At 37.1% G+C, this 22,872-nt stretch overlaps 1 protein-coding gene across 2 annotated transcripts; it reads right to left on the minus strand.

Moving 5' to 3' along the window:
• Positions 1-4,670: 4,670 nt before the first annotated feature.
• Positions 4,671-10,092, minus strand: en1a (engrailed homeobox 1a). Of its 2 annotated transcripts, none has more exons than XM_064311172.1 (2): positions 9,283-10,092; positions 4,671-5,540 (listed from the first exon to the last, which is right to left on the minus strand). In XM_064311172.1, exons 1-2 carry the CDS (start codon positions 9,794-9,796, stop codon positions 5,221-5,223), a joined length of 834 nt encoding a protein of 277 aa, XP_064167242.1. In that variant the 5' UTR covers positions 9,797-10,092; the 3' UTR covers positions 4,671-5,220. The 2 variants fall into 2 exon arrangements, with proteins under 2 accessions (XP_064167242.1, XP_064167243.1); XM_064311173.1 differs by having other exon boundaries at positions 5,397-6,064.
• Positions 10,093-22,872: the final 12,780 nt, after the last annotated feature.

Below are 22,872 nucleotides of genomic sequence, written 5' to 3' on the forward strand. Positions count from 1 at the left end.
TTGCAGTATCATCAAAATGTCAAAGAGGTCTGACATTTTTGCATAAATGCATGATATCTATCCTATCAGCCCTCGTGCCACCTTACCACAAACGAGAGCACCTCTGTCCTTAAAAAAAAAAAAAAAAAAACCTTTAAAACCGAACAGAGCTTCACAAGTTTCCACAGACCTAGTCTACTTGTAGTTGTACATTGTAGATAAAATGCATTTTAATGTCCGGAATTATTGCCCTACACGCATAATATGCAGATATATAGCAGAATATAAAAAGTAGACTAATAATTAATTATATAAGTGAATAAAGAGATTTTGTGTTTTCGGGATTGTAAGGGCAGTCATAATACATTATGTTCGTAGATTCATATTTTGACTGATACTAGGAGGAATAGTTCGTACTCATGAAATTTGTGTCTCATTGTATTATTAATATTTGGTTGTTTGCAACATGCCCCTTGGATACACAACTAAGCAATATTATTCGGTTTTTACGTCAATACGAGCCTTATCCTGCCTGAAAAAAAACAACAACTTTTCATTGTTTTTTTTTTTTTCTGTTTGCTTATATAGCCCTGTGGTTCTCTCTCTAACACACACGCTGCGTATGCCATATATTTTCACCATTCGCATCTATCCTCATAGCAGCCACTTCTGGTTTAGTGGTTGAAGTCTGCAGTCGCGTGCACACACGAACGGTTGTAGTAAGAGTATGCAATGTAGCGACTTAATGTTCCATTATGAAGTAACAAATCTACAATTTGACATTTTCAGGTTGTAAGTTCAATGTGAAACTAATTCGTTGAATTATCGTAGTTTGTTTTCCCTACGGGTCTATATGACAAGACATAGCCTACTTTAACAATAAAAGACAAGTTCAGTCTGACACAGAACGTTCCAGTCACCGGCAAAAGTAAACCGACAAGTTCTAACAAGTAGGCTATTAGTTAAACCATTTGCGACTTTTGTTCAGAAAATGATTTCATTGCTTTAATCGAAATATCCGTTATTAGTCATATACTTGTATATTTTAATTTTATTTAGCCTACCCAAATAATGTGTATCATCCATATAAAGTTGGACACGAGGATATTTGTTTCTAATTTTTCTTCCTTCTCGCTCTGAGGCGCGCACTCAAATACGACAATGGCCACACACACACACACACACACATATATATATATATATATATATATATATATATATATAGTATTCACGACACAAACCTTGACTGTATTTCACAGAATAAATTGATGTTTTTCCATTAGCTATTTTCCTGATAGAAAATAAAATTCATGAGTGGAGCTATTCCATATTCCATATAAGTAATTTTATTGAAAAGTATGTCGTGTTAACTTTTAACTCCACCAAAACCTTAGTGATCCGACTGCTGAGCTTGGATAAGAGTGTTTAGAGGAAGTCATTTGTCTTACCGATTCATCGCAAAATGTCAGACTTAATCCGAGGGACAAAATGTGTACTTCAGTCTTTAACAAACTGCATTTTATGTGATGTTTCTTTTAAAGGCAACAGAAAAGGTTTCTGTAGTTGTACAAAGGGTCAATTTTTGGATCTAGATGAGAAAGACGTTTGTACTTTGTACGTTTGTACTACTGAGCACTTATTGCATTCATTTTGGGAGGCCGAAGACAACAATCATCGTTTACACAAGTAAATATAAAACGACTTCAGTTTGAAGGAGTTAAAGGTTTTAAAATATGGGCCAGTGGATTTCACAACCATCCCTCCATTCTAAATAAACTAATAGGTTTAGCTAACAGTCGCCAGTGGCAATATTATTCCAAAACAAATAACAATTGGCATGTGAAACTTTTAAGGTGAAAATGTGATTTCATATTCATGAGATCACTTCTCGTTGTTATATCTGCCTATAAGGCAAACAGGCTAGTCGTATTATATTGTAATATCTGCACATACGCTGCTTTGACCAGATGCGGGAACTGGAACCCATAAGACAACTTAAGTGATGAATATCGCTACCTTTGTTGTAAATCATATTTCTCGTTAAAATTAAATAAAATAAAACACTAAACCGGTCTCTATTTAGACTTCGGTTTGCTCCGATAAACTGTAGAAATGATACGTTGTTGGCTGTTAGTTATGACTGCACAGTCTGACCTTTAACCTAGAAGTGTAGGTCCCTTTAAAGTCTGCTTTGATTCCAGGACAGTCACACAAAGAAACATGCTGCCTGACCAAGGGTCGTCGGGACATTTACTCCAATGAACCGGCTGCTATTAAAGGCAACGCGTGTCCGCTCCCGAAAACATGGGTGAGCTATACAAACATAACTGGAGGTCATAGAAGCTCAAGGCCGCGGCTCCGGATAAATTTAAATTGAAAGGATTCTTGCAAAAGAAGGATACACGTTGGTGCGTTGAAATCACATTGTGTTATTATGTATTAGACGTATTTAGATTCCCGTTTTGTGTCGTGCTTGACACTCTACCACGAAAAAAATGTAGGATAAGACTTCACTGTTTGGATCCGGGCTAGCGGTTTGCCTCCACAACTGTTCAGGCATTATCCTATATCATTTCGTCGCATTTTAAAGAAATGTTTTTGCCCAGACGTCTATAAAATACCTCACTTTAAGGTTTCCTAATTACACTAGCAATCTTCCAGTACGATCTGCAGTATAAACGTAGCTATCACACAATCTTGTAAATGCCGCGAGAACTGAAATACGCGAAATGTAGGTTAATCTACCACGGAAAAATGCATATCCACGTGACATGTTGACGGCTCAACAAAAATAGTTAGGCTATTACCTACACATAGCTAACTTGACACCAAAGGGAAACCCAGTTCAAGTCGGACTACATGTAATGTACTAGCCTATAGCTAGCAAATTACATTTGTAGGCCCGGAATAATTTGCAATTATTTTTCTAAAAGATAAAATGTTTTTGACGTGTGGGCCTACACACGTTTTATTTATTTTTTTTTTTTTTTATTATTTATTTATTTTTTTATTTATTAACTAATGGCCTTAAAATCCTGCGCATGACATTAACACGACAATTCACAATTTGCCACACATTTTATATTGTTTTTAAAACCCGATAGACTATCGTTTTAAATAGTGTGTCCTCACATATCTTATGTGATGTAACTGTTTTTTTTTTATTTATTATTATTTGTTTGTTTTTCCAGTTCAGTTTAGAGACAACATACACGCCTCAATTATGAATCAAATGAATTAGATTGATGAAATAGCCTTTGCTTTCGTATATAGGCTATGCCAAGTAGCAAACAGTGGAAATTAATCGAAGGAACTATTTCGAAGTAGGTTATATACATCTAGTTTTATTTGGACAGTTTTCATCTGCTTTGCATGGCTGGGATAGCATCTCAGATAAGTTTTTTTTTTTTTTTCTATTTTCATTCATGCAAGCCGCGCGCAGTAGGCTATTAAAGGATTCTGGGCTTTGCGTGCTACTGTAAGTCGGGCTATATTTCTTCAAGCAAAAGTAACCGTAATGGACGTAATAAATCTGTTTACCTCATGTGAAATCATTTATTAAACAAGTTTAACACCTTTGTTGGTGTAGATTTTATTGTGCGTATATTTCAAGGGAGATAAAAGCACAATTTAATGAGCAGCACAATCACTAGAAAGAGCAAAATGACCTCTATAAAATTATTAATACAAGCAAGGCAAGCATACGCAAGATTATTATTATTATCGTTATTGTCATTATGATTATTGTTAGTATTATTTTGTGCATTGGCATTGTCTACACTGATGTTGAGTTCGTGCGGTGCATATTTTAAAATAGGTTAAATCTAAATGTGAAATATAACTGTAGTAATGTCGATTACGATTGATACTACCACTACTAATACTGTTCCGACTACTACTACTACTACTACTACTACTACTACTACTACTACTACATAATAATAATAATAATAATAATAATAATAATAATAATAATAATAATAATGTAGGATATGGAACAACAGAGGTCGCCAAGCCTGGAAGAACACATTTTCCCCAAGACCTGTTCTCTCTCGTAGACTTCCCGCCTGACCTTGGGAGACATTTGACCTTTCTGTCTCGCCCCCTAAATCCACCCACAGATTCAACGCATCCTCTCAGTTATATTACACTCTTCATCTCGCGCAAAATAAGGCGTAGCTGGAGAGTTGGCATAACAACCCTACGCTTCTATACGCCGTGTACAGATAGGTAATTTCATGCTCCGAAACTCAATGAAAGGCCTGCTATCAACGTATCTTTTCTGTACGGATATATTATTTCTTCTTTGATAAGAAAGCGTTACGTCTGTATTCGTTCTTAATTTAAACCCATGTTTGACAAATCGATTCAGTCGCATTCCGATACGACGAGGAAACACCGACAAGTTCCGTCGTGAACTAGGTGTATAAGGGTGGAAAATAACTGAAAATAAGCAGGTAAAGTCGTTCAATAAAAATGTTTATTTTGAAACAATAATTGTTTTGCATTATCTAAACGTTTCATTTTTTGACAATCCGGTGTCCTGTTTTGTGTTACTCTGACGTGATTCCACCACGATGCAGACGGCAGGCCTACTGTTCGGAAATTTGTATTAGGGCGATAGACAGCACATTTAATCACACGCTTGAATTAAAATAGTGAAGACTGAGAAGGAATGGCAGCAAGAGGAATGAGAGCACATTCTACACTTTTATTTCAGACTACATATATTCTGAACATATTAAAATCTTTGGCTTGAAGCGGCGGTTCAGGAACGCTGTCTGTCGAATTGTGAGTTTATGTGGGGGACTTGGGAGACAGAAATCACAAAAAATCCTATTGAGTCAGACACTTACTAAAACAATGAGCAACAACATCATAAAGGAAAAAAAAAACGATAGAAATCTCCAGCAAGTAGGGGCTGATATAGAGATACCCTTACCTGAAATTAAATATATACAACGTCATAGTGTTTGGCTATATATATATAATTTTTAATAATGTTCATCATTTATATAGTTATGTCCATATACTATATGATAGACAGAGATCTGATTTAAATAGCACCTGTCCCACTCCATGTTTTTTTGTTTTCTTATTTTTTCTCGTCAAAAAAAATCTGAAAAATAAAAAATGTCCATCCCCTCCCATGCAGTGTCTATGGCACATTGAGAGCGACGGGTTGGCTGGGAGGGGTCGAGGGTTCGGGGGCTTGTTGTGTGGGGAGTGTGGGGGTGGTGCTCACTCGCTGTCCTCCTTGTCTTCCTGAACCGTTGTGGTGGAATGGTTGTACAGTCCCTGTGCCATTAGCTGAAGGGCCAGACCGTTCTTGTAACCGTTGGCTTTTTTTATTTTTGCCCTCTTATTCTGAAACCAGATTTTGATCTGTGATTCGTTGAGGTTCAGTTCCTGGGCCAGTGACTGTCTCCTTTGCTCCGTGATGTAGCGATTGGCCTGAAATTCTGCCTTAAGTCTTTGCAGCTGTTCGGCCGTAAATGCGGTTCTGGGTCGCTTGTCCTCCTTTTCGTTTTTCTTCTTTTTCAGTTTTCGTGTCCTTGGGCCTAGTGTAGAAACAACAATAAAACGAATACATAAATATCAGCAAGTCCTACAGACGCATATAGCCTACAACACATTTCATGGACCACGACTGGAACTATTTCACCACCGCAGACCCCTGCCGTTTAAATATAGCAACAATAACATCATATCAGCATTGCATTACTCTTTAATCTTCTTTCTTGTTATTACGTTTAGCCCCTGTTGTTGTGTTATACCAGCAAACGCGCGGTCACCGATGCGTGATTTCATTGTAGTGCTCGCGCATGGCCAGTCGTAGGAGCAGGCCAAACACTCAAGCGAAATGTTAGGCAGAAATTATCCACATGTTTTGATACGTCCAATTCTGTTTTGTTACATTTCTCGATTCATGCTGTGGTCGAACTCATTGGCATAACACAGACATGTGCCTTCAGGAAAAATGCGTGTGTAGGCCTCACTGTAATTTCGTCGAGCGTAGACAAGGACCTGGTACCAGTCTGCGGGACAATACGCACTAGTCGACACGTCGGCTTCGTGGTCCCTTCTAAGGACAAATAAAACATAAGGCAATTTCTGAAATAGCTCTAAGATTAAGCATTAGCATTAAATCTACATGTGCGCTTATGTTATCATGCAATTCAAAATTTAGAATGTATAAATGTATAAAATAACTAGACACCGCTTTAGTTATTTACTATATCCTCCGCATTAATAAAACTGCACGCACTTTAACTCATATAAGCACTACTCTTGTCTAACAAACTTTCTATCAAACACTCCCACTGACTATATACACTTATCTCAGTTCTCCAACAAATTCCACTCCACATAAATTTTCCAGTTAAGTCTATGCGTAGGCTATTGCAAATTATATACATTTGAGTGTCATGAATATTAAGGAAGCAAATCGCCAAAATCGTCTAAATGTGGCCAAACAAAATGCGTAAATACATAATCACAAGTAGATTTTGTCATCAATAGGAATATTCCCAAGTATAGGCCCTAATGTTCGTCAAGTTGTATTTATGCATTTGTGTATTGTGCATGGGTACCCCGCGATTAGCCTGCAAGCAGTAAAGATACGCGTTTACGGTAAAACGAACAGAAATATATAATGCAGAAATACTCGCTGACCTATTTAGGACATATTCTTCGCTAAATAATGCCGAACGCAACGTCAGAAGGAAATTATTTGATAATTATAACCTGCCTGAGATTTTCTTTGTCTTTGGAATGCGTTGGCAAAACATATTTACGACACCGATGAGAGGCCTACACTTTCATGCTTTTGTTTTTCCGCGATACTTTTCTATTATAAAATTTGCACGTTTGCCTTTTTCCTATAAATGACCTTTCTCTTGCATTCACCCCTGTTGATTGGTATAGTATTGTAACTTGCACAACAAAACAGCCGTTGCCGCCATACAAACCCGTAGGCAGGCATGTTTAAAACCCAGCAGTGCAGTGGCCTGTGTACTGTTACCTAAGTTCATGAGCATACGAAAACAGCGAGACTATTACAATATCCACTCCTTCTATATATTTCCATTTTATGTAAAACCATGACAGAATCTGGTTACCTCGATTGACTGCGGTCATGACCAGAACGGAAGCAGGTCTCATACATATACATTTCCGTCGTTAGATTATGGCCGTATTCCTGTATTGCCCATTTTAACAGCATCGATTGAGCAATTTAGCCTAGTCGCGAATACCTGCATTTGTTTTTTTGTTTTCGTTTTTATTTTTATTATTTTTATTTTTTTAAATGGTCGCTCTGTCCCGTTATCATATCAACCATGGTCCTTAGAAAAGGTTTGCATTCTGGTGCAGCATGGCTTGGAAGTAGAGCTATGCATAATATTAACATTCTGGGGTGAGCAATATTTAATAATTTGGAGAGAAAAATAATCGGATGGTAGGGAGCATCGAATGTGAAGTCAACAATATAATTAGACAATGTATCACCAAAATAAGACGCTTTTAAATAACAGTAATAATATATATTGTTTATTAGACCTATCATTTGCCGACATATTATGTGCCTTAGCATTGGTGATGTGAAAGGCCATTGCAACTAGATTCGAAAAACTTAAAAACATACACTAACAAATTCTTATCGTAAGGGATTTTCGCGGGTTTCCCACTTAACTGAAATCGAACTGATGACGTTTTGTTCAAGTGTTGAGTCTGATAGCTCAATCAGTCAATCAATCAGTTTAGTCAATCAACGCATCTTTTCTTACTTTCCTCTGGACGTGTCAGACGCTGCGTTGGACTGTCTGTGGTAGCTACGTGCATTGTGTTCACTTTGTAGGGCTACAAAGCGCCTGCCGTAAACCAGAGTGTCAATGAAGCATCCTATACTAATAATAATAATAATAATAATAATAATAATAATAATAATAATAATAATAATAATGCCTGTATTTTATATGCGTGCGCACATGACTCGCACACACACACACACACACACACACATATATATATATATATATATATATATATATAATTGCACTGACATGAAAATAGCAGTACTACGGCTTTAAAAACCACAAAATAAAATCGACATATTGTAGGCCAGACCCCGCATTATATAATACACTCTCTAAAGAAAGGGTTCCAAAAGGCACCCCTGTGTCTCCATAGAGGAACCCTATCCAGGTCATGGGTTCTATGTTGGGAAAAATAGTTCAATCTGGGAGTTTTCACACTTTTCACACCTAGCATAGAGGGTTCCATAAATAACTATAAAGGGTTCCTCTATGGAGACAAGCATTTGTTCTGAAAGTGATATACTTTATATTGGTTCAGAGTCGGAAAAACACAGATAATTATAACCTTTCATTATTACTCCTCCAAAGTGACCCTATTGGGCCTTCGTGATATTTGCCAAATACACTTGAATGCGGGGTTATTGGGTTGTATTTCTCCAAACATTGCTCTTGTGTTTATTGCCCGAAGCCATTCATTTTTCAATATCCACATTTGAATGGACAACAAAATCGAGAAAACTATTAATTAATTTTTCCATTACAGAACTGTTTGGCAGTCATTTGATCCCCGTATGAAATGTACTCTGTTACATTGAGTGTAATATAATGCATACAAAACGAAAATAAACATTAAATGTATTTTGTTTTCACTTGAAACCAGGCTTACCGTAATTGAAGAATACAGTCAAAGGTAATTTGGTTAACAAGTTAGCGTTTTCCCACGGCAACCAAATTTAGCCAAACTCTGTTTCCAGTTTACTTTGCAGATACCGTTACACGCTGAATTCGAGGGCCACTTTTCTCCCTTCGGGGTAAAAATGATTGTTTCTTAAAACAAAATGTGTTCTCAATCTAAGGCATAAGGGTCTGCTATTACGTACAAATGCATCAGGATTTTAAGTTAATTCTGTTTAACTTATGTAATAAAAACGTGCTCTGATGTTACGTAGCCTACAGCAGGCTACCACAACACTTGCGTCAGTATTTATTCCAATAGGCATAGCCGTGGTGTCAGTAGTAAATTTGACATCGCTGCTATATATATATATATATATATATATATATATATATATATAATATATATATAATTTTCTAAGTAGCCTACACGCATTATTACCATTTTAAAATCGTTGTGATATGTTTCAATTTATGTTCCCACACAGGTTTTCAAAAGCCGGTTAGTAATTAATATAAATAAACATAATAACAATATATCAATACATTTAAATTGTGGGGGGAAGGAAATATTAAGAAACTACTGCCTTACCAGATGACGGTCGGTCCGAATATCTCGTGCAGTAAACCCAGGCAGGCCACAGCAGCGGCTGGGTCTCTGTAGCAGGAGCAGGTCCACCATTATTCGCGTTCACAACCATAATAGACGTGGTGTTTTCTCCGTACTTTGTAGTGTTAGTTCCATTTCCTTCACCCGGCTTTGACGAGCTCTGTTTGGAAGGGGGCGAAGACGACGAAGACGACGAAGATGATGTACTGTCGCTACTACAGTTTGAATCCTGGCACAGGGTGCTCGGATGAGACGGCCTTATTATCAAAGGATTTACATTCTCTCTGCCCGAGGTCTGCGCCCGCTCCCTGCACCCAAGCTCCTTCTTACAGCCGAAGTCTGGCCGCAGAATATTATCAATAAAAAAGTTGGTGGTTCTGTGGGCTTGTTGCGCTGCCTGATGGGGTAAGATCGGGGGAGACGGAAGGTTCGGCGAGAGAGAAACGCTGTCCGCCTCACTGGAATCTCGGCTGTTTTGATCCTTTTGCTCTTCCATGACTGGAACCAATTCAGCTGAAGCGCGTTCTCTCCGCACCAAATTCCACTTGTTGGTTTAAATTTGTATCCAGTTAAAAACGAAAATGTAGCAATATCGTATGCTATGAAAATACAACAAATACCTTTGTTGAATTATGCAATTTTGGTTTCTAAACTGTCGACATCCTGCGAGTGTAAAGTTCCAAGTGTCATTATCTTCCAGCCTGACAAGACTGACAACACATCGCGCGCGGCTTCGGAGTCCCTGGCTTTCTCTAATCTATGACAGTTCGATCTTCGCAAACTCTCCTAAAATCGCTCAGCCTCTCATACACTTTTTTTTTTCCCACACCAACCGGAAGCACGTGAGCCAATACACACGTGCAATGGCCCAATCACCTACGGAAACCCATTCTGACACGAGTGACGACGTCCAATCGTGTTTTACGACTCTCCGCAAATAAATAATAGATGGATTTTTAGAAAACCAAACAAGGGATCACAGCGGTACTCGCTTCATCCATGCAGATACTTATTGTGTGTTTAGTACCGACTGAAGAAAATCAGTCCTAATTCAAGGCTTTGTGACTCTTGAGTTTCTATGCATCTTTAACATTGTGTATATGTGCTTGAGTATTATTTGTATTTCGCAAGTATGCATGTGCCCGAACGAACAAATACATACTTTTAAAGAAAAAATCAAGAATCCGTTGTTGTTTACACAGTCCGCATGTTGAAAGAAAATAGCACAACTCGAGATCCCTTTATCGTATTGCAGGGAAAACGCATTTAGCGTAAAGGGTTCTTACATTGGATCGCGCATTAAGAGTAAACATTAGGTTATATTTTAGTGATTATTTTGATTGTGGAAAAAGTAACTTCTCCACACTTGTATGTGGTCAATTTCTTGTCTACTACCTGCTCCAAACTGATCTCTAAATGAAATTATTTCAGCTATAGTACAGACTGCGTTTTCGGTTATATTGTACTAATGTATATGGTTACAGCGGCCATTAACGTGGTCTATAAAATAGTTTATTGTTCGGATTGCAGATGAGGATGCTGAACATAAGGGTTATTTATTGCAGAGCGCTAATGTAAATGTGGTAACAGTAATGATTATATGATTATACTACTACTAACATTAGTAGTAGTAATGCATTATTAGCAGTAGCAGTCGTACTACTTGAATTAGTAAGCTAGTGGTAGCACTTTGTACTACTACTACTACTGTAGTAGTAGTAGTAGGCCTTGTACATAATGACACACTCATATGTATTATTGTGTTAACTTAACCCTAACAGGGTTTAGATGAGTTAAAGAGGGATTAAATGTACTCTGGCTATTTGTGCAAATGATATGGTGGATTAAACCACAGAGAAATGTCAAATGTATTTAAAGGTTTTGTTCGTGAGACTAGAAAAAAAAAAAAAAAATATATATATATATATATATATATATATATATATATATATATATATATATATATATTGGTACACGCAGACACCTCAAGCTAGCAGAAGAGTTAAAAATAATAAATATAAAATCTTCATACATCTAGTCCTGACGTCATTTGTTTCATTCAACCTGTGAATAAAATAATCACAAGCAGTACTACGGTTTATAGTATTTGTCGTTTGTTACACCTTCATTTAACACGTTAACATTAATATAACCGTTTTAGTTATCTACTTGGCATCTACCATAAGTGCATAAATGGGGGAGGAATATTACAGTCAACAGCAGGGCTCCCTCTCTCTCTCTCTCTCTCTCACACACACACACACACACACACACTAGTAAAGTTTAACAATATACTTACAAGAATTGTTGGAATGCGTAACTATAGGCATTTCTCCGAAAGAGCGGCGACAGATACCCATATATGCTAGGCTAAAATATATAAATAATATAGCCTACATATTGCGGATTCCAAATATGAGGTCAATTCGATCCATGCAGGACTCACGTCCCCGGTGCAGTTTTTGAATGGTATACACCAAGCAAGCAATACCATTATCGACGAAAAGAGCGGCGCATATATCTCCAAATGAACAAAGCTATATAAACAACTGCAATTACTGAAGAAATATTAAATCTGGGATTGCCAACGACCGTGTAGTTTATTTATATTTAAGGTGCGAGAATTGAAATCTTTATCCCAAAAGCTGGTGTGGGTACTTAATTAAATTCTAATTAGGACACTATCAATATCCTATTTAGCCAAGTAGCCATTGTGAGACGCAATCCTTTTCAGGCCGTAAATGGAGACTCGAGCGCTTATCTTGCCTGCAAGAGACGCCTTGAGAGGGCCCGCAAAAGATAATTTATAGGTTTTAATTACTCCTCATTCCGCCTGATCAGGCTGGCGTTCATCACATGAGAGTGAATAAAACCTGTTCAAAAGCACTGTCACTTTTGCCTGGCAAGACGCTTAATCAAAGAAAGCAGGGCCATATTACACGCTGCGAGGCTTGCGACGTAATTTCCAAGGTGCTGATAAAGCGAGTTGAATAATGCTCCGGTCTTCGGAGACACCATTTGTAGAAATGACTTTATTGACGGCTTAACGTTGGTAATTCATTTTACCTTTCATGTATGGGGCCTGGATTTGTTACAGTAATGGGATGATAAATGCATTGGCGGCCCGTAGCTTTTATTATTGAATATAATACACACAGCGCACGCTAAATGTCCTGGAAATCGTTTAAAAATCGATGTTGTAACTATTTTAATTCCATTATGGCCAGGTTGAAATTAATAATATAAATTTTCAATATCATCCTGGAGCATAAAGGCAACACACTTTACATATCTAGACAATAAGGAAATTCTGTTAAACACTGGTGATTGTTTCATAGCAAAGGAAACCTGTGAAAAGCACAAATATCAGCATACAGCTGTGGTCAGGAATACGTGTCTTGCTTACGTTGAAACATATCTACACCACAATGAGTAGGCTATTTATACATGTATGTTGGTGTTGTAAGTCTTGCATGTGCCGAATGCTTTCATTTTACTATTCGCCTAAAACACGCACGTGAAATGAAGCATTTTGTTCAATAATTCTATTCCACAGTCCCCGTTCTTTAAGTTGTATCTTTAAGTAAATATCAAAGTGAGCGATACGTATGCAGCTAACTCGTCCTGCACAAATATCAGAAAGGTGTGTGTGTGTGTGTGTGTGTGTGTGTAAATCTGAGCGTGTGTGTTACTATGCTACACGGCTAGTAGGCTACATTACATTACATTACATTTGGCAGACGCTTTTATCCAAAGCGACGTACAAGAAGTGCATTTTCATGATCGTAGACAACTGCTGAACACGGGTTCAGTAAGGTACAATTACTTATTTTGTACAGTGAGCTACAATGAGCTTTTGCAAATTCATGCATTTTACTGTTGAGTAACTCCTGAACAGTACGCCCGTTTTGTACTGTAATGTTCAAATAATGCTGAGAATGTTTACTATGTGCAAGTTAGCATTCAATGATAATTGTTGTTGTAGTTTATTTGTTTATTTATTTATTTAGTTTTTCCCCCCATTGTTCTAGGCAGACACTCGTGTGCGTTGTGATAAGATCAGACCAAAGTCCTTGCTGAAGGACATAAATGAGTTGTTTTAGTACAATAGATCTCTTCCGACCTACTGGGACTGAGTGACCAGTGTTTTTGTTTGCACTGAATGCGAATAGATTTCTGCTACAAGTGCACCATTATAATTATGAGCTGTAAGGTCAAACTATACATTCCGGGTCCCCAAAGCCTATAGACTCTGGGAAATGTGGGGGTATATACCACGCCACCGTACCTGACAGTCATTTCAAAGGACTAATTCAATTATCGCTTGGGGATTCTGTATTCATTTCAATACCGACCCTATAGTTTGATGTAGAGATTGTTGAAAAATCTAACATCTTTAACATTATTATAGGCTACTCAGTTATTTATTTAATTTTGTTTAATTCAGGTATGTGTTTGTTTCAGTTTAGTAAAACCGTAATTCATTTTTGTTTGGATTCTGTGTGATAAAAAAAACTCCTTTAATAAGCGTCGGTTGTTACAAACAGGGAAGGGGTGTTTATTGGCGGACTCTCAATAACTCACATTGGAACGTCATCAGCACAGTTTAGTACATTTTAGCGCAGAATCTAGGCTCTTACATCATGGTGCGTATTTGCCTTCAAGTATAGTATGAAATGTGGGATAAATAATTGCAATTAAAATAAATCCATACATCTAGTTCTATGTCAATCGACCTTGAACTGCAAGCATTCGTGAGCAGTGGTAGGTAGCCTAAGCTGCTGGCGCGTATTAAATAATACCTTATGTAGCATTTTCACGATTAGAATTTTATAATTTACCTTCAAGCACCCACACATATACGTATTTGTGTTCATTTGTTTTAAGAAAAGCAACTGGACATTGTCAGTGTAATTTCAATCAACATATTTGAACGAGTAATGTTAATAAAATTACACTACAGTATGCATGCAAAAGGCTGGAATTGCACATTACCTGGGGGAAACCAGCCTGGGGAAGCCGTTTTCTCTTTCTGTCTTCTAGAAGTGCTGATGAAGGCGCTTTTCGAGCTTCTCAGGCGCGAGGAATGTTCGCCTCATTTTGGAAGCAGATGTTGGTGGAAATAGTGTTTTCTCTGTCTTTTGTGAAATACCTATAGAAACTTTACATTTAACTTAGGTTAAAATAGGTATGGAAGCATTCATTAATCCCCAGGAATTGTTTTTAAGTTTCTTTAATTGAAAGTGGTAACAATTTAATATTATTCTTATTCTTATTCTTAATCTTAATCTTATTCTTATTCTTATTCTTATTCTTATTCTTATTCTTATTCTTATTCTTATTCTTATTCCTATTCTTATTCTTATTCTTATTATCATGTTGTTGTTGTTGTTGTAGGGTTTCTAGTATAGCGCACGTATTATTATATCACATGAATATTTATACTAAAACCTTTCCTGAAAGAAACAGTCTGTCGTAATTTTATATTGTATGATATCACACATAGAAGACACTTCCGCGCTAGACACCCACACACACTCGCGCGCGCGCGCACACACACACACACACATACACATACGCGCACACACAATGTTAAAATCAACAAATTGTTTTCTTTATTTCGTGTAAACTTTAGGTATTTGATAGTGTTTAGATCATACGGTACTTTACAAAGTTTAGATTAGAACTTAGTTTTATTGAGTAAATTACCTGTTTTTAGTTCAAGTTCGCCCGTAGGAAATGGTCTGTCTCGGCTTAAATGTTTTTGTTGACAAAAAACAGTATTAGTGGAGGGAAGGATGTATAGATTTGCTGTAATTTCTTGTGTGGTTTTGTGTACATGCATTGTACTGCATCCCAGTGGCGACCTCAGGAACTAGGCTCCCTCTGTGACAAAAGCCGCAACATTCTAGTCACGTTCACTGCTATTAAAAGGGTTTCCTCTTCAAATTGTTATGCAAAGGCCGCGCGTATGGGGTCTTCCGGCAAGACGAGAAAATTCACCCATGCAGGGTAGGCACTAAAAACCGGGTAAGAGCCACTTCGAGCAAAAACCGTTGTTTTATTTATTTGTGTATATTCTCTATGGAACACGTTGCCTATTTTAAGAAATATAACATTTAATATGCAGCCGTTTTTTATTTCATTTTTATTTGTATTTTTTATTTTTATTTTTTTTGGCTCACCAGTAAACCCTTAGTGAGGGAAACACCTGTTTACCTGGATGTTTTGAAATACTTTGAACAAAGAAACATTTGGGAGTAGCTGAATTGTACAGGGCTGGTTATACTGCTAATAGGCAAAGTGTTTGATACAACATTAGTCGAATTCATTATGCTAGTCCACTCCAATGCAAACGAAAAAGTATTCCCTTCTGTAAAAAATATTTGCCTGGTCACACTACAAAAAAAAAAAAAAAAAAGAAACGATTTTTTGCAGCGGACCCCATTGCCTAGATTTGAGGTGTAGCTTAATACTTTTATAGCTTAAAACGGTCATATAGGTCAGCATAACAAACATTTAAGATATGTTATACTCGTTACTCTCCTGTACTATGATATGTGTGGAAATACATTATTGAAAATATACCTATTGCAAGGATTCACGGAAGCGCCGCCCATAGGTCAACTTAACACCTGCATTGAAAATACACTGGGAAAATGGGCATCCCATGTTGTTCCGAACGGACAGTTGTCCTTTCTCAATAATACTGGAGTATTGTTTTTCAGTTTTCGCCTAAAAACGTTCAGTTGCGGCTGAATTTATGACAAATTAGAACAATTGAGGGGTCACTAGAAGTACTTGCTATGGAATAGGCTTGTATAAAATTTAATCAAAAGGCTCAAAGTCAGTTATATAAGTGAAGCTAAGTATAGAAAATATGGTACGTAAACAGCAACAATAGAGAATTTACTATTATAATTTGCTATTATTGACAGTAATTGTTATCTTGATTATTTGCCATCCATTTTTATAACATAGCCTGCACGCATCCTTACCGAAACCATGCAGCATGACGTGGTTAAATATTATTGTTAATTCCATATGACGACATAATACGACGGAAACTGTTGCAATCTAAATATAACAAGTTATTTAAAAAATGTTATGGCACATTCTTATGCACATGTACGATACGATTGCAGTCCATTTATATTTGCATTTCCTTAATTACTATGAGCGTATTTTTTTTGTTACTTCTTGATTTCCGAATATCATTTATAATCACAGTCATAAAGAGAGTGAGAGAGATGCTACATCGAAAATAAATATCCTACGTCAAACAATTTCTGATTGCGGCTGCGTGATTAAAAATTGTGTCTATGGTCTTCACCATGTTTCTTCTTCACTTTGTTTATAATAATAAAGCAAATAACAACGATAGCAACATAATAATAATAATAATAATAATAATAATAATAATAACAATAATAACAATAAATGTGTGGCTACCACCATCATTATTAATAATACCATTGCTGTGCCGTCGAAGGTCACAACAACACTTTCCTTTTCAAGTAAAGATTTTAAGATTGCAGTTAAACATAGCTTTTGAGTTGGTTGTAAATGTTTTGGAGGACTTGAATAAGTCATCTGATTTGTCTTTGCCATCTGAATTAAAAATATATTATTCACACTAACGTCACTGGAAAATTAAATTACTTCAAGGAGTGATCGTCGAACAGTTTTTCATAACATAACTGGTTAGACGTAAATAATAAATGTAACTATGCATGTATGTATGTATGTATAAACAAAGCCAAATCTATATTACAGAAGTTCTACCGATATGCTAATGTATTTTTGACATGTATCGTAACAATCAGTCGGCTGTAATTGTAAATCCAGTTATTTCATGAATATTACATTGAAATGTATGATATGGTGCAGTATTGCCAGGAGAAACGTTGCTGTAGCCTCACTTATTGTACTGCCTTCAGCCTGCTTTTTTATTTGTAAATAGGAAGGGGATGTCTCCTTTCGCTTTGAAGCGCCGTTTCATTGCTACGTGGATTTTTGTTCCACTGCACGAAGTTTGCGAGACATCTAGTGGCCGTTTGTGTAAGCGCACAGTTTATTATTGTAAACACTCCGGCTTGGAACGTTGGGGCCTGTGTCAGAGAAAATTGGTTCTTTCTGCAGTCCAAAGAGCCGGTCCGATGAGTCCTCTCTGGAAAGGTAGGTCGGCAAATGAACCAGATGTGCCCATTAGCAGAGGCGGCGATATCCGCCCCCAATCATTTCAGCCATTCATTGTTGAAACAAAAGATTATGACGGCAGATGAGCCCCGGAAAGACGCAATCTGTCTGCTCTTTATTAAAATGTATGGATTATAGCGACCTGGCACCCAGCACAGCTCCTGGGGATCACGTGGCTTGGAGTGTCGCAATCGTCCCGCTAGATGGCACAACTACACACTCTGTTTCTGAAGTAGGCCTAGACTTTAGACCGTGGTCAAACTTTATACCAAACACTCATTAGAAACGATTTTTTAAAATAGAGCGCATTTCAACGCATTTAATTTCTGCTTTGCGATTCGTAATGCAGTCCTAGAAGTATTAAAACACCAAATTAAAAAGCTGTGCTTAATATGCAGTGCCATCCAAAAGTATGAAATTATTTTATTTGTTTCTATGTACTTAAGACAGTTGGATTTGAGATCAAAAGATGATTATGAGACGAAAGTACAATCCGCTTTTATTTTGTGGTATTTACGCGCCTATATGCTTTACCATTGTACCGAAACTGCTGTTTTTGTGTTTAGTTCCACCATTTTCATCTGTGAAAAAATAAGATAACGAATTATCTTTAAAAAAATAAGATAACGAATTATCTAAAGTAAATAAAAGCAATACAGTTGCATAGCCCCTAAATACAATAACTACATCAAGTTTACAATGTACTGTCTTCATGAAATGTTTGGTATCTTCTTTCTCGAAGGCCTTTCTTGGCCTTCACTGCAGTCATTTTCAGGTGATTTCTGTCCTCGGGCTCCTCTTCAGCAAGTGAAATGCATGCTTGATTGGATTTAAATCTGGTGACTGTCTTAGCCAGTCCAAAAATGTCCGCTTTTCCCCATTGATAAATGCTTTGGCTGTGTAGGCAGTGTGTTTTAGGTCTTTTTATTTCTGTAGGAAGCACCAGCTGATGAGGTTGGAGGATTTTGTTGTACATAGGCAGAAAAATCTGTCTGTATGCTTCCAAATTCATCCAACTGCTCCTATCCTCCATTACATTGTCAATAAAGACAAATGAGCCTGTTCCAGAAGCAGCCATACATGCCTAAGCCATGAAAACTACCTCCTCCATATTTCATAGAGGAGGGGGAAGCATTGAATCATGGGCTATTCCTTCATTTATCCTCACTTTTGGCTTTCCATTGCTTTGGTAAAGGTTCATTTTTTTCTGTCCATATAACTTAGCTCCACAACTCTTCTAGTCCATCTCTGTATTTTCTTTGGCAAATGTAACATGGCCTTTCAGTTCTTGTTGCTGTTAAGTGGCTTGCATCTTGCAGTGTAGCCTGTCTAATTCTACTCTCAAAGTTTTCTGCATATGGTGGCATGTGTTATTTTTACTCCTGGACTGGAGACTGCTGTTGTTGTTATAGGGGTTTCCTTCACAGCTCTTAGGATTTCTCTGTCATCAACTGCAGTTGTCTTTCTTGGCTAAGCTGCATGGTGTTTATTTCTGAGTCAACCAGTGGCTTCTTTCCATTTGAATACCTTCCAAAATGTTATACTTGATATGCCATTTTCTGTGCTATCTTTCTTAATGAAATCTTCTGTTCTCTCAGTTTACAGATTAGTTGTTGAACGTTTTTTTTTCCCTTAGGTGCATGTTTTTGGTTAGGGTTAGGGTGAGGTTTTAGGTCAGAGACGGAAACCTGTGAAAGGCTCACCATTTCATGTTTTTCATCAGGAGAAAGATGACTATATGTTGCAGATTAGTGTTAGTCGTAAATGGACTGCATTTTTATATAGCGCTTTAATCCGAAGCGCTTTACAATTGATGCCTATCATTCACCCATTCACACACACACCACTGGTGAAAGGCTGCTATGCAAGGTACCAATCAGCTCGTTGGGAGCAATTAGGTGTCTTGCTCAGGGACACTTTGACATGCCCAGGACGGGGGATCGAACCGGCAACCCTCCGACTGCCAGACAAACGCTCTTACATAGCTTAGTAATCTTCTTGTAGGCCCTGCTTTGCCCTTACCTGTTTTTTTCAACACCTACGACTATTTGGATATGTATTTTGTGGTTGTTGGGTTTAGTTTGCGTCTTTATAATAAATATATATGTCTGTTTATAGTACGTTAGGGGAAATTTATAATAGGTGTATTTGAGTGCATGTGGACATGGGAGAACATAGGCGGAACTGCTGCAATGAACGCATTTTGTATCCCACATACATTGCATGGCCAAAAGTATGTTGACACCTGACATCCAACATTTCACACAAAATTATGGGTACTAAAATGGAGTGCATTTTTATGTCAACATTGCATAAGGACAAAAAAAAACACTTACTAATAGTCATGAATGGTGAAACTGACCATCATTATCTTGTGTTGGTCCCCATATGACAGGCAACGTTACCTAGCAAACCAAATCGCAATGGGGATTTCAGTGCTTATTAATTTCATTGCCGTCTGCACATACCTTATACACTCGTTCTGTCGACTCGTTTGAAAGCTAGTTGATGCAAAACTAAAGTCTGTGTGTATTTTACCAAGAAGGATTCAAACAATAGGACGTGCCTTTGCAAAAAAAGGGATGTACTTTCATGTCATCCTTTGCTCATTCTGTTAAAAAAGGTAGATGACCGTTTGAAGATTGTTGAAATGATAGACAATCTCAGAAATGTAAATGAGTTTCTCACAAACATTAAAAAGTTGCTAGAGCAATAGTTAAAAAAAAAATGAGACAATTATTAATTAGCAAGTAAGCCAGTCTAACAAGTTATAAGAGATTTGCCTGAGTCCAAGGTGGGATTTGCATCCATGCCTCTCACTCGTCCAAATGTCCCATAGGCAAACGTGTTATTACCAGTGAGCTACTAGCGAACTAGTCGTGGGGGCTCCGATTTATTATTATTTTTTAACACGTGTACTTCTATATCAGCCAATTGTGCTTTTCTATCCAATGTTTTTATTGGCTGATGTAGCTAAATGTCCAATGGGAAGACGTATTCTTTGAGAAGAAGAAGGGGTTTTATTGCGCAGACGTGTGAAGTTCTTTGTGAATTCTGTCCGCTGACATGAGGTCAGAAGGTACAGAAGTTGAAGTTTTTAAGGCCTAAGAGTCTGTGGTCACTGTGGTTATTTCTGTGGGAAACCCTGAAATGTGCCAAACTCTCGGTGCTGTGTAGGTATATGCCGCCTCACCAAGCCACAACTGGCTTATATATGAAAAACAACTGACCAAAATTCCAGCAGTAGTGACAGACACAGTCCATAAACAGCAATCATAAACAAAAATATCAGCTAGGTTACACTTATGATTAGACAAACACATCAGCAAATGCTTATTTAAACGGAAGTACTAATTTTGAATGTGACAATGTTTCAGTACTAGGTCAGGAGCCTCAATGTAATCTGACCACAAAGCACTTTAATTTTGAGAAGCTGTGTTTAAACAATACTCAGGATTTATATGACACTACACAAGAGGCCATCTTTGAAATACATTTAACCCCTTGGTGGAACTGGCCAGTTCACATTGTTCACATGTGAGTTGTCTCGACAGAATGGTAAATTCTCAATTTCATGCATAGTCCTGCTTTCAAAACAGCAGCTGTACAACATGTGCTCATTTCTGTTTGTGTTTGGTGTAAAACGTTTTGGAAACCTTTTGGAAACCTTTTGGAAATCAGCAGATGTCCAAGATAACGGCAGTAGAGATGGGTGGTAGTAGGTGCAGTCTTCAGCACCACGGATAGCACTATGTGCATTGGCGGTCCCAATCCTGTGATTTGGATGCAATTACTTATTCATAGCCTTTTTTCTTGAGGTTAGTCAACAGCCCATTTCTAATGTATTATACTGAACTGTAGTCCAGACTGCAGGGTTGCATTCAGTGCCCTCCAAAAGTGTGGTAACAGCAAAATGTGTTACTTTTCCTATATACTTAAGGAATTTGGAGTTGAGATAAAAAAAAATGCATATCAGACAACAATACAGACAGTTTGTTTTAATTTTATGGTATTGACATGCATATATGTTTTACTGTTTTACAGAAAAGGCTGTTTTTGTTTGAATAAAGCCCCCCCCCATTTTCTGCTGTGCAAAAATAAGTTAATGGATGAAAGACAGGTGTTAACTGTTGCTCAGGTTTTTCCTTTTGCATGGATTGTTCACACATAAAAGATCAGTGAATGTTTAGTGTTAGAATTAACCTTTGTTTTCACTTGTAGATATTGTATTTGGAGTAAGCTTACACCACCATGAAGACCAGAGAACTAACTATGGCTGATTAACTACTAACCTGTAAACTGAGAGAAAAAGAAGGGAACCACTGGTGAACTCAGAAATAAACATAGCACAGGTAGGCCAAGGAAGACAATTGCAGTTGATGACATAAGAATCCTAAAAGGTGTGAAGAAAAACCCTAAAACAATGGTCAACACTGGACCTTTTACTGTGTACCATGAATTAATTTCTGATTTCTGTTTATTTTATCTCTTATTTGTGTTTTGCTTGCAAATCCAAATGTCTTACAGTATACAGTATATAGTATACAGCAAGTATAAAGCAAAATCACTTATTTCACATAACCATTATCATACTTTTGGGCATTATATCTATCCAGGGATTTCTTATGAGTTTTGTCTAAATGTATATATGATACAACTCAAAAGGTATTATTTGAAAAGACAGGAAAACCTGTTCATCTTATGTTTGAATAATGACTATGCTATAGAAGCAATATTTTTTTATTCATTGAGTGATTTCATCTTGTTCTCGTGAAATGCAGTATTGATAGATTTTCAAGCAACCTACTGTAATGTATGACTTTCAGTCAGATGTTTTTTTTATTTTTTATTTTTTAAGTTCTAAGAGTCAAATGGCTTTATACTAAAAAATCTCAGTTGATACCCTTCATTGGGCCTGTATGCTTCTTCACTTGTACTCAAGAACATATAGTCTAAAGGCCACTAAGGTTCATGAGAAATGGTGTCTCTATTAGCGCAATCGTAATTGTAGAAGTGGTTCAGTGCTGTAGTACGCGAAAACTTGCACGAAGATAGTGACTTCAGATATTCACTTATCGCTTTGCATTACATGTTTTGAGCCAGTAGATGGCAGCAGAAAGTCAATAATTCTATCACAAACGTTCGAAATTTGTAAAACGTATTCCCTAATTTATTGTCAACTGAACACTTTGAAGCAAGTCGATTTGCAATTTTTCATGTGAAATCATGCACTAGCATTAATCAAATTAAATTTTAGCGTATTTATATCCATATATTCTGTAGGAATTACAGCCATGTTTATACATTGTCTTCAAATTTTAGGGGACCAAAAGTAATTGAGTCCTAGGCTGCTTCTTGGCCAACTATGTATGT

The sequence above is a fragment of the Anguilla rostrata genome, chromosome 15 (genome assembly GCF_018555375.3).
Source record: "Anguilla rostrata isolate EN2019 chromosome 15, ASM1855537v3, whole genome shotgun sequence".
Taxonomy (NCBI): Eukaryota; Metazoa; Chordata; class Actinopteri; order Anguilliformes; family Anguillidae; genus Anguilla; species Anguilla rostrata.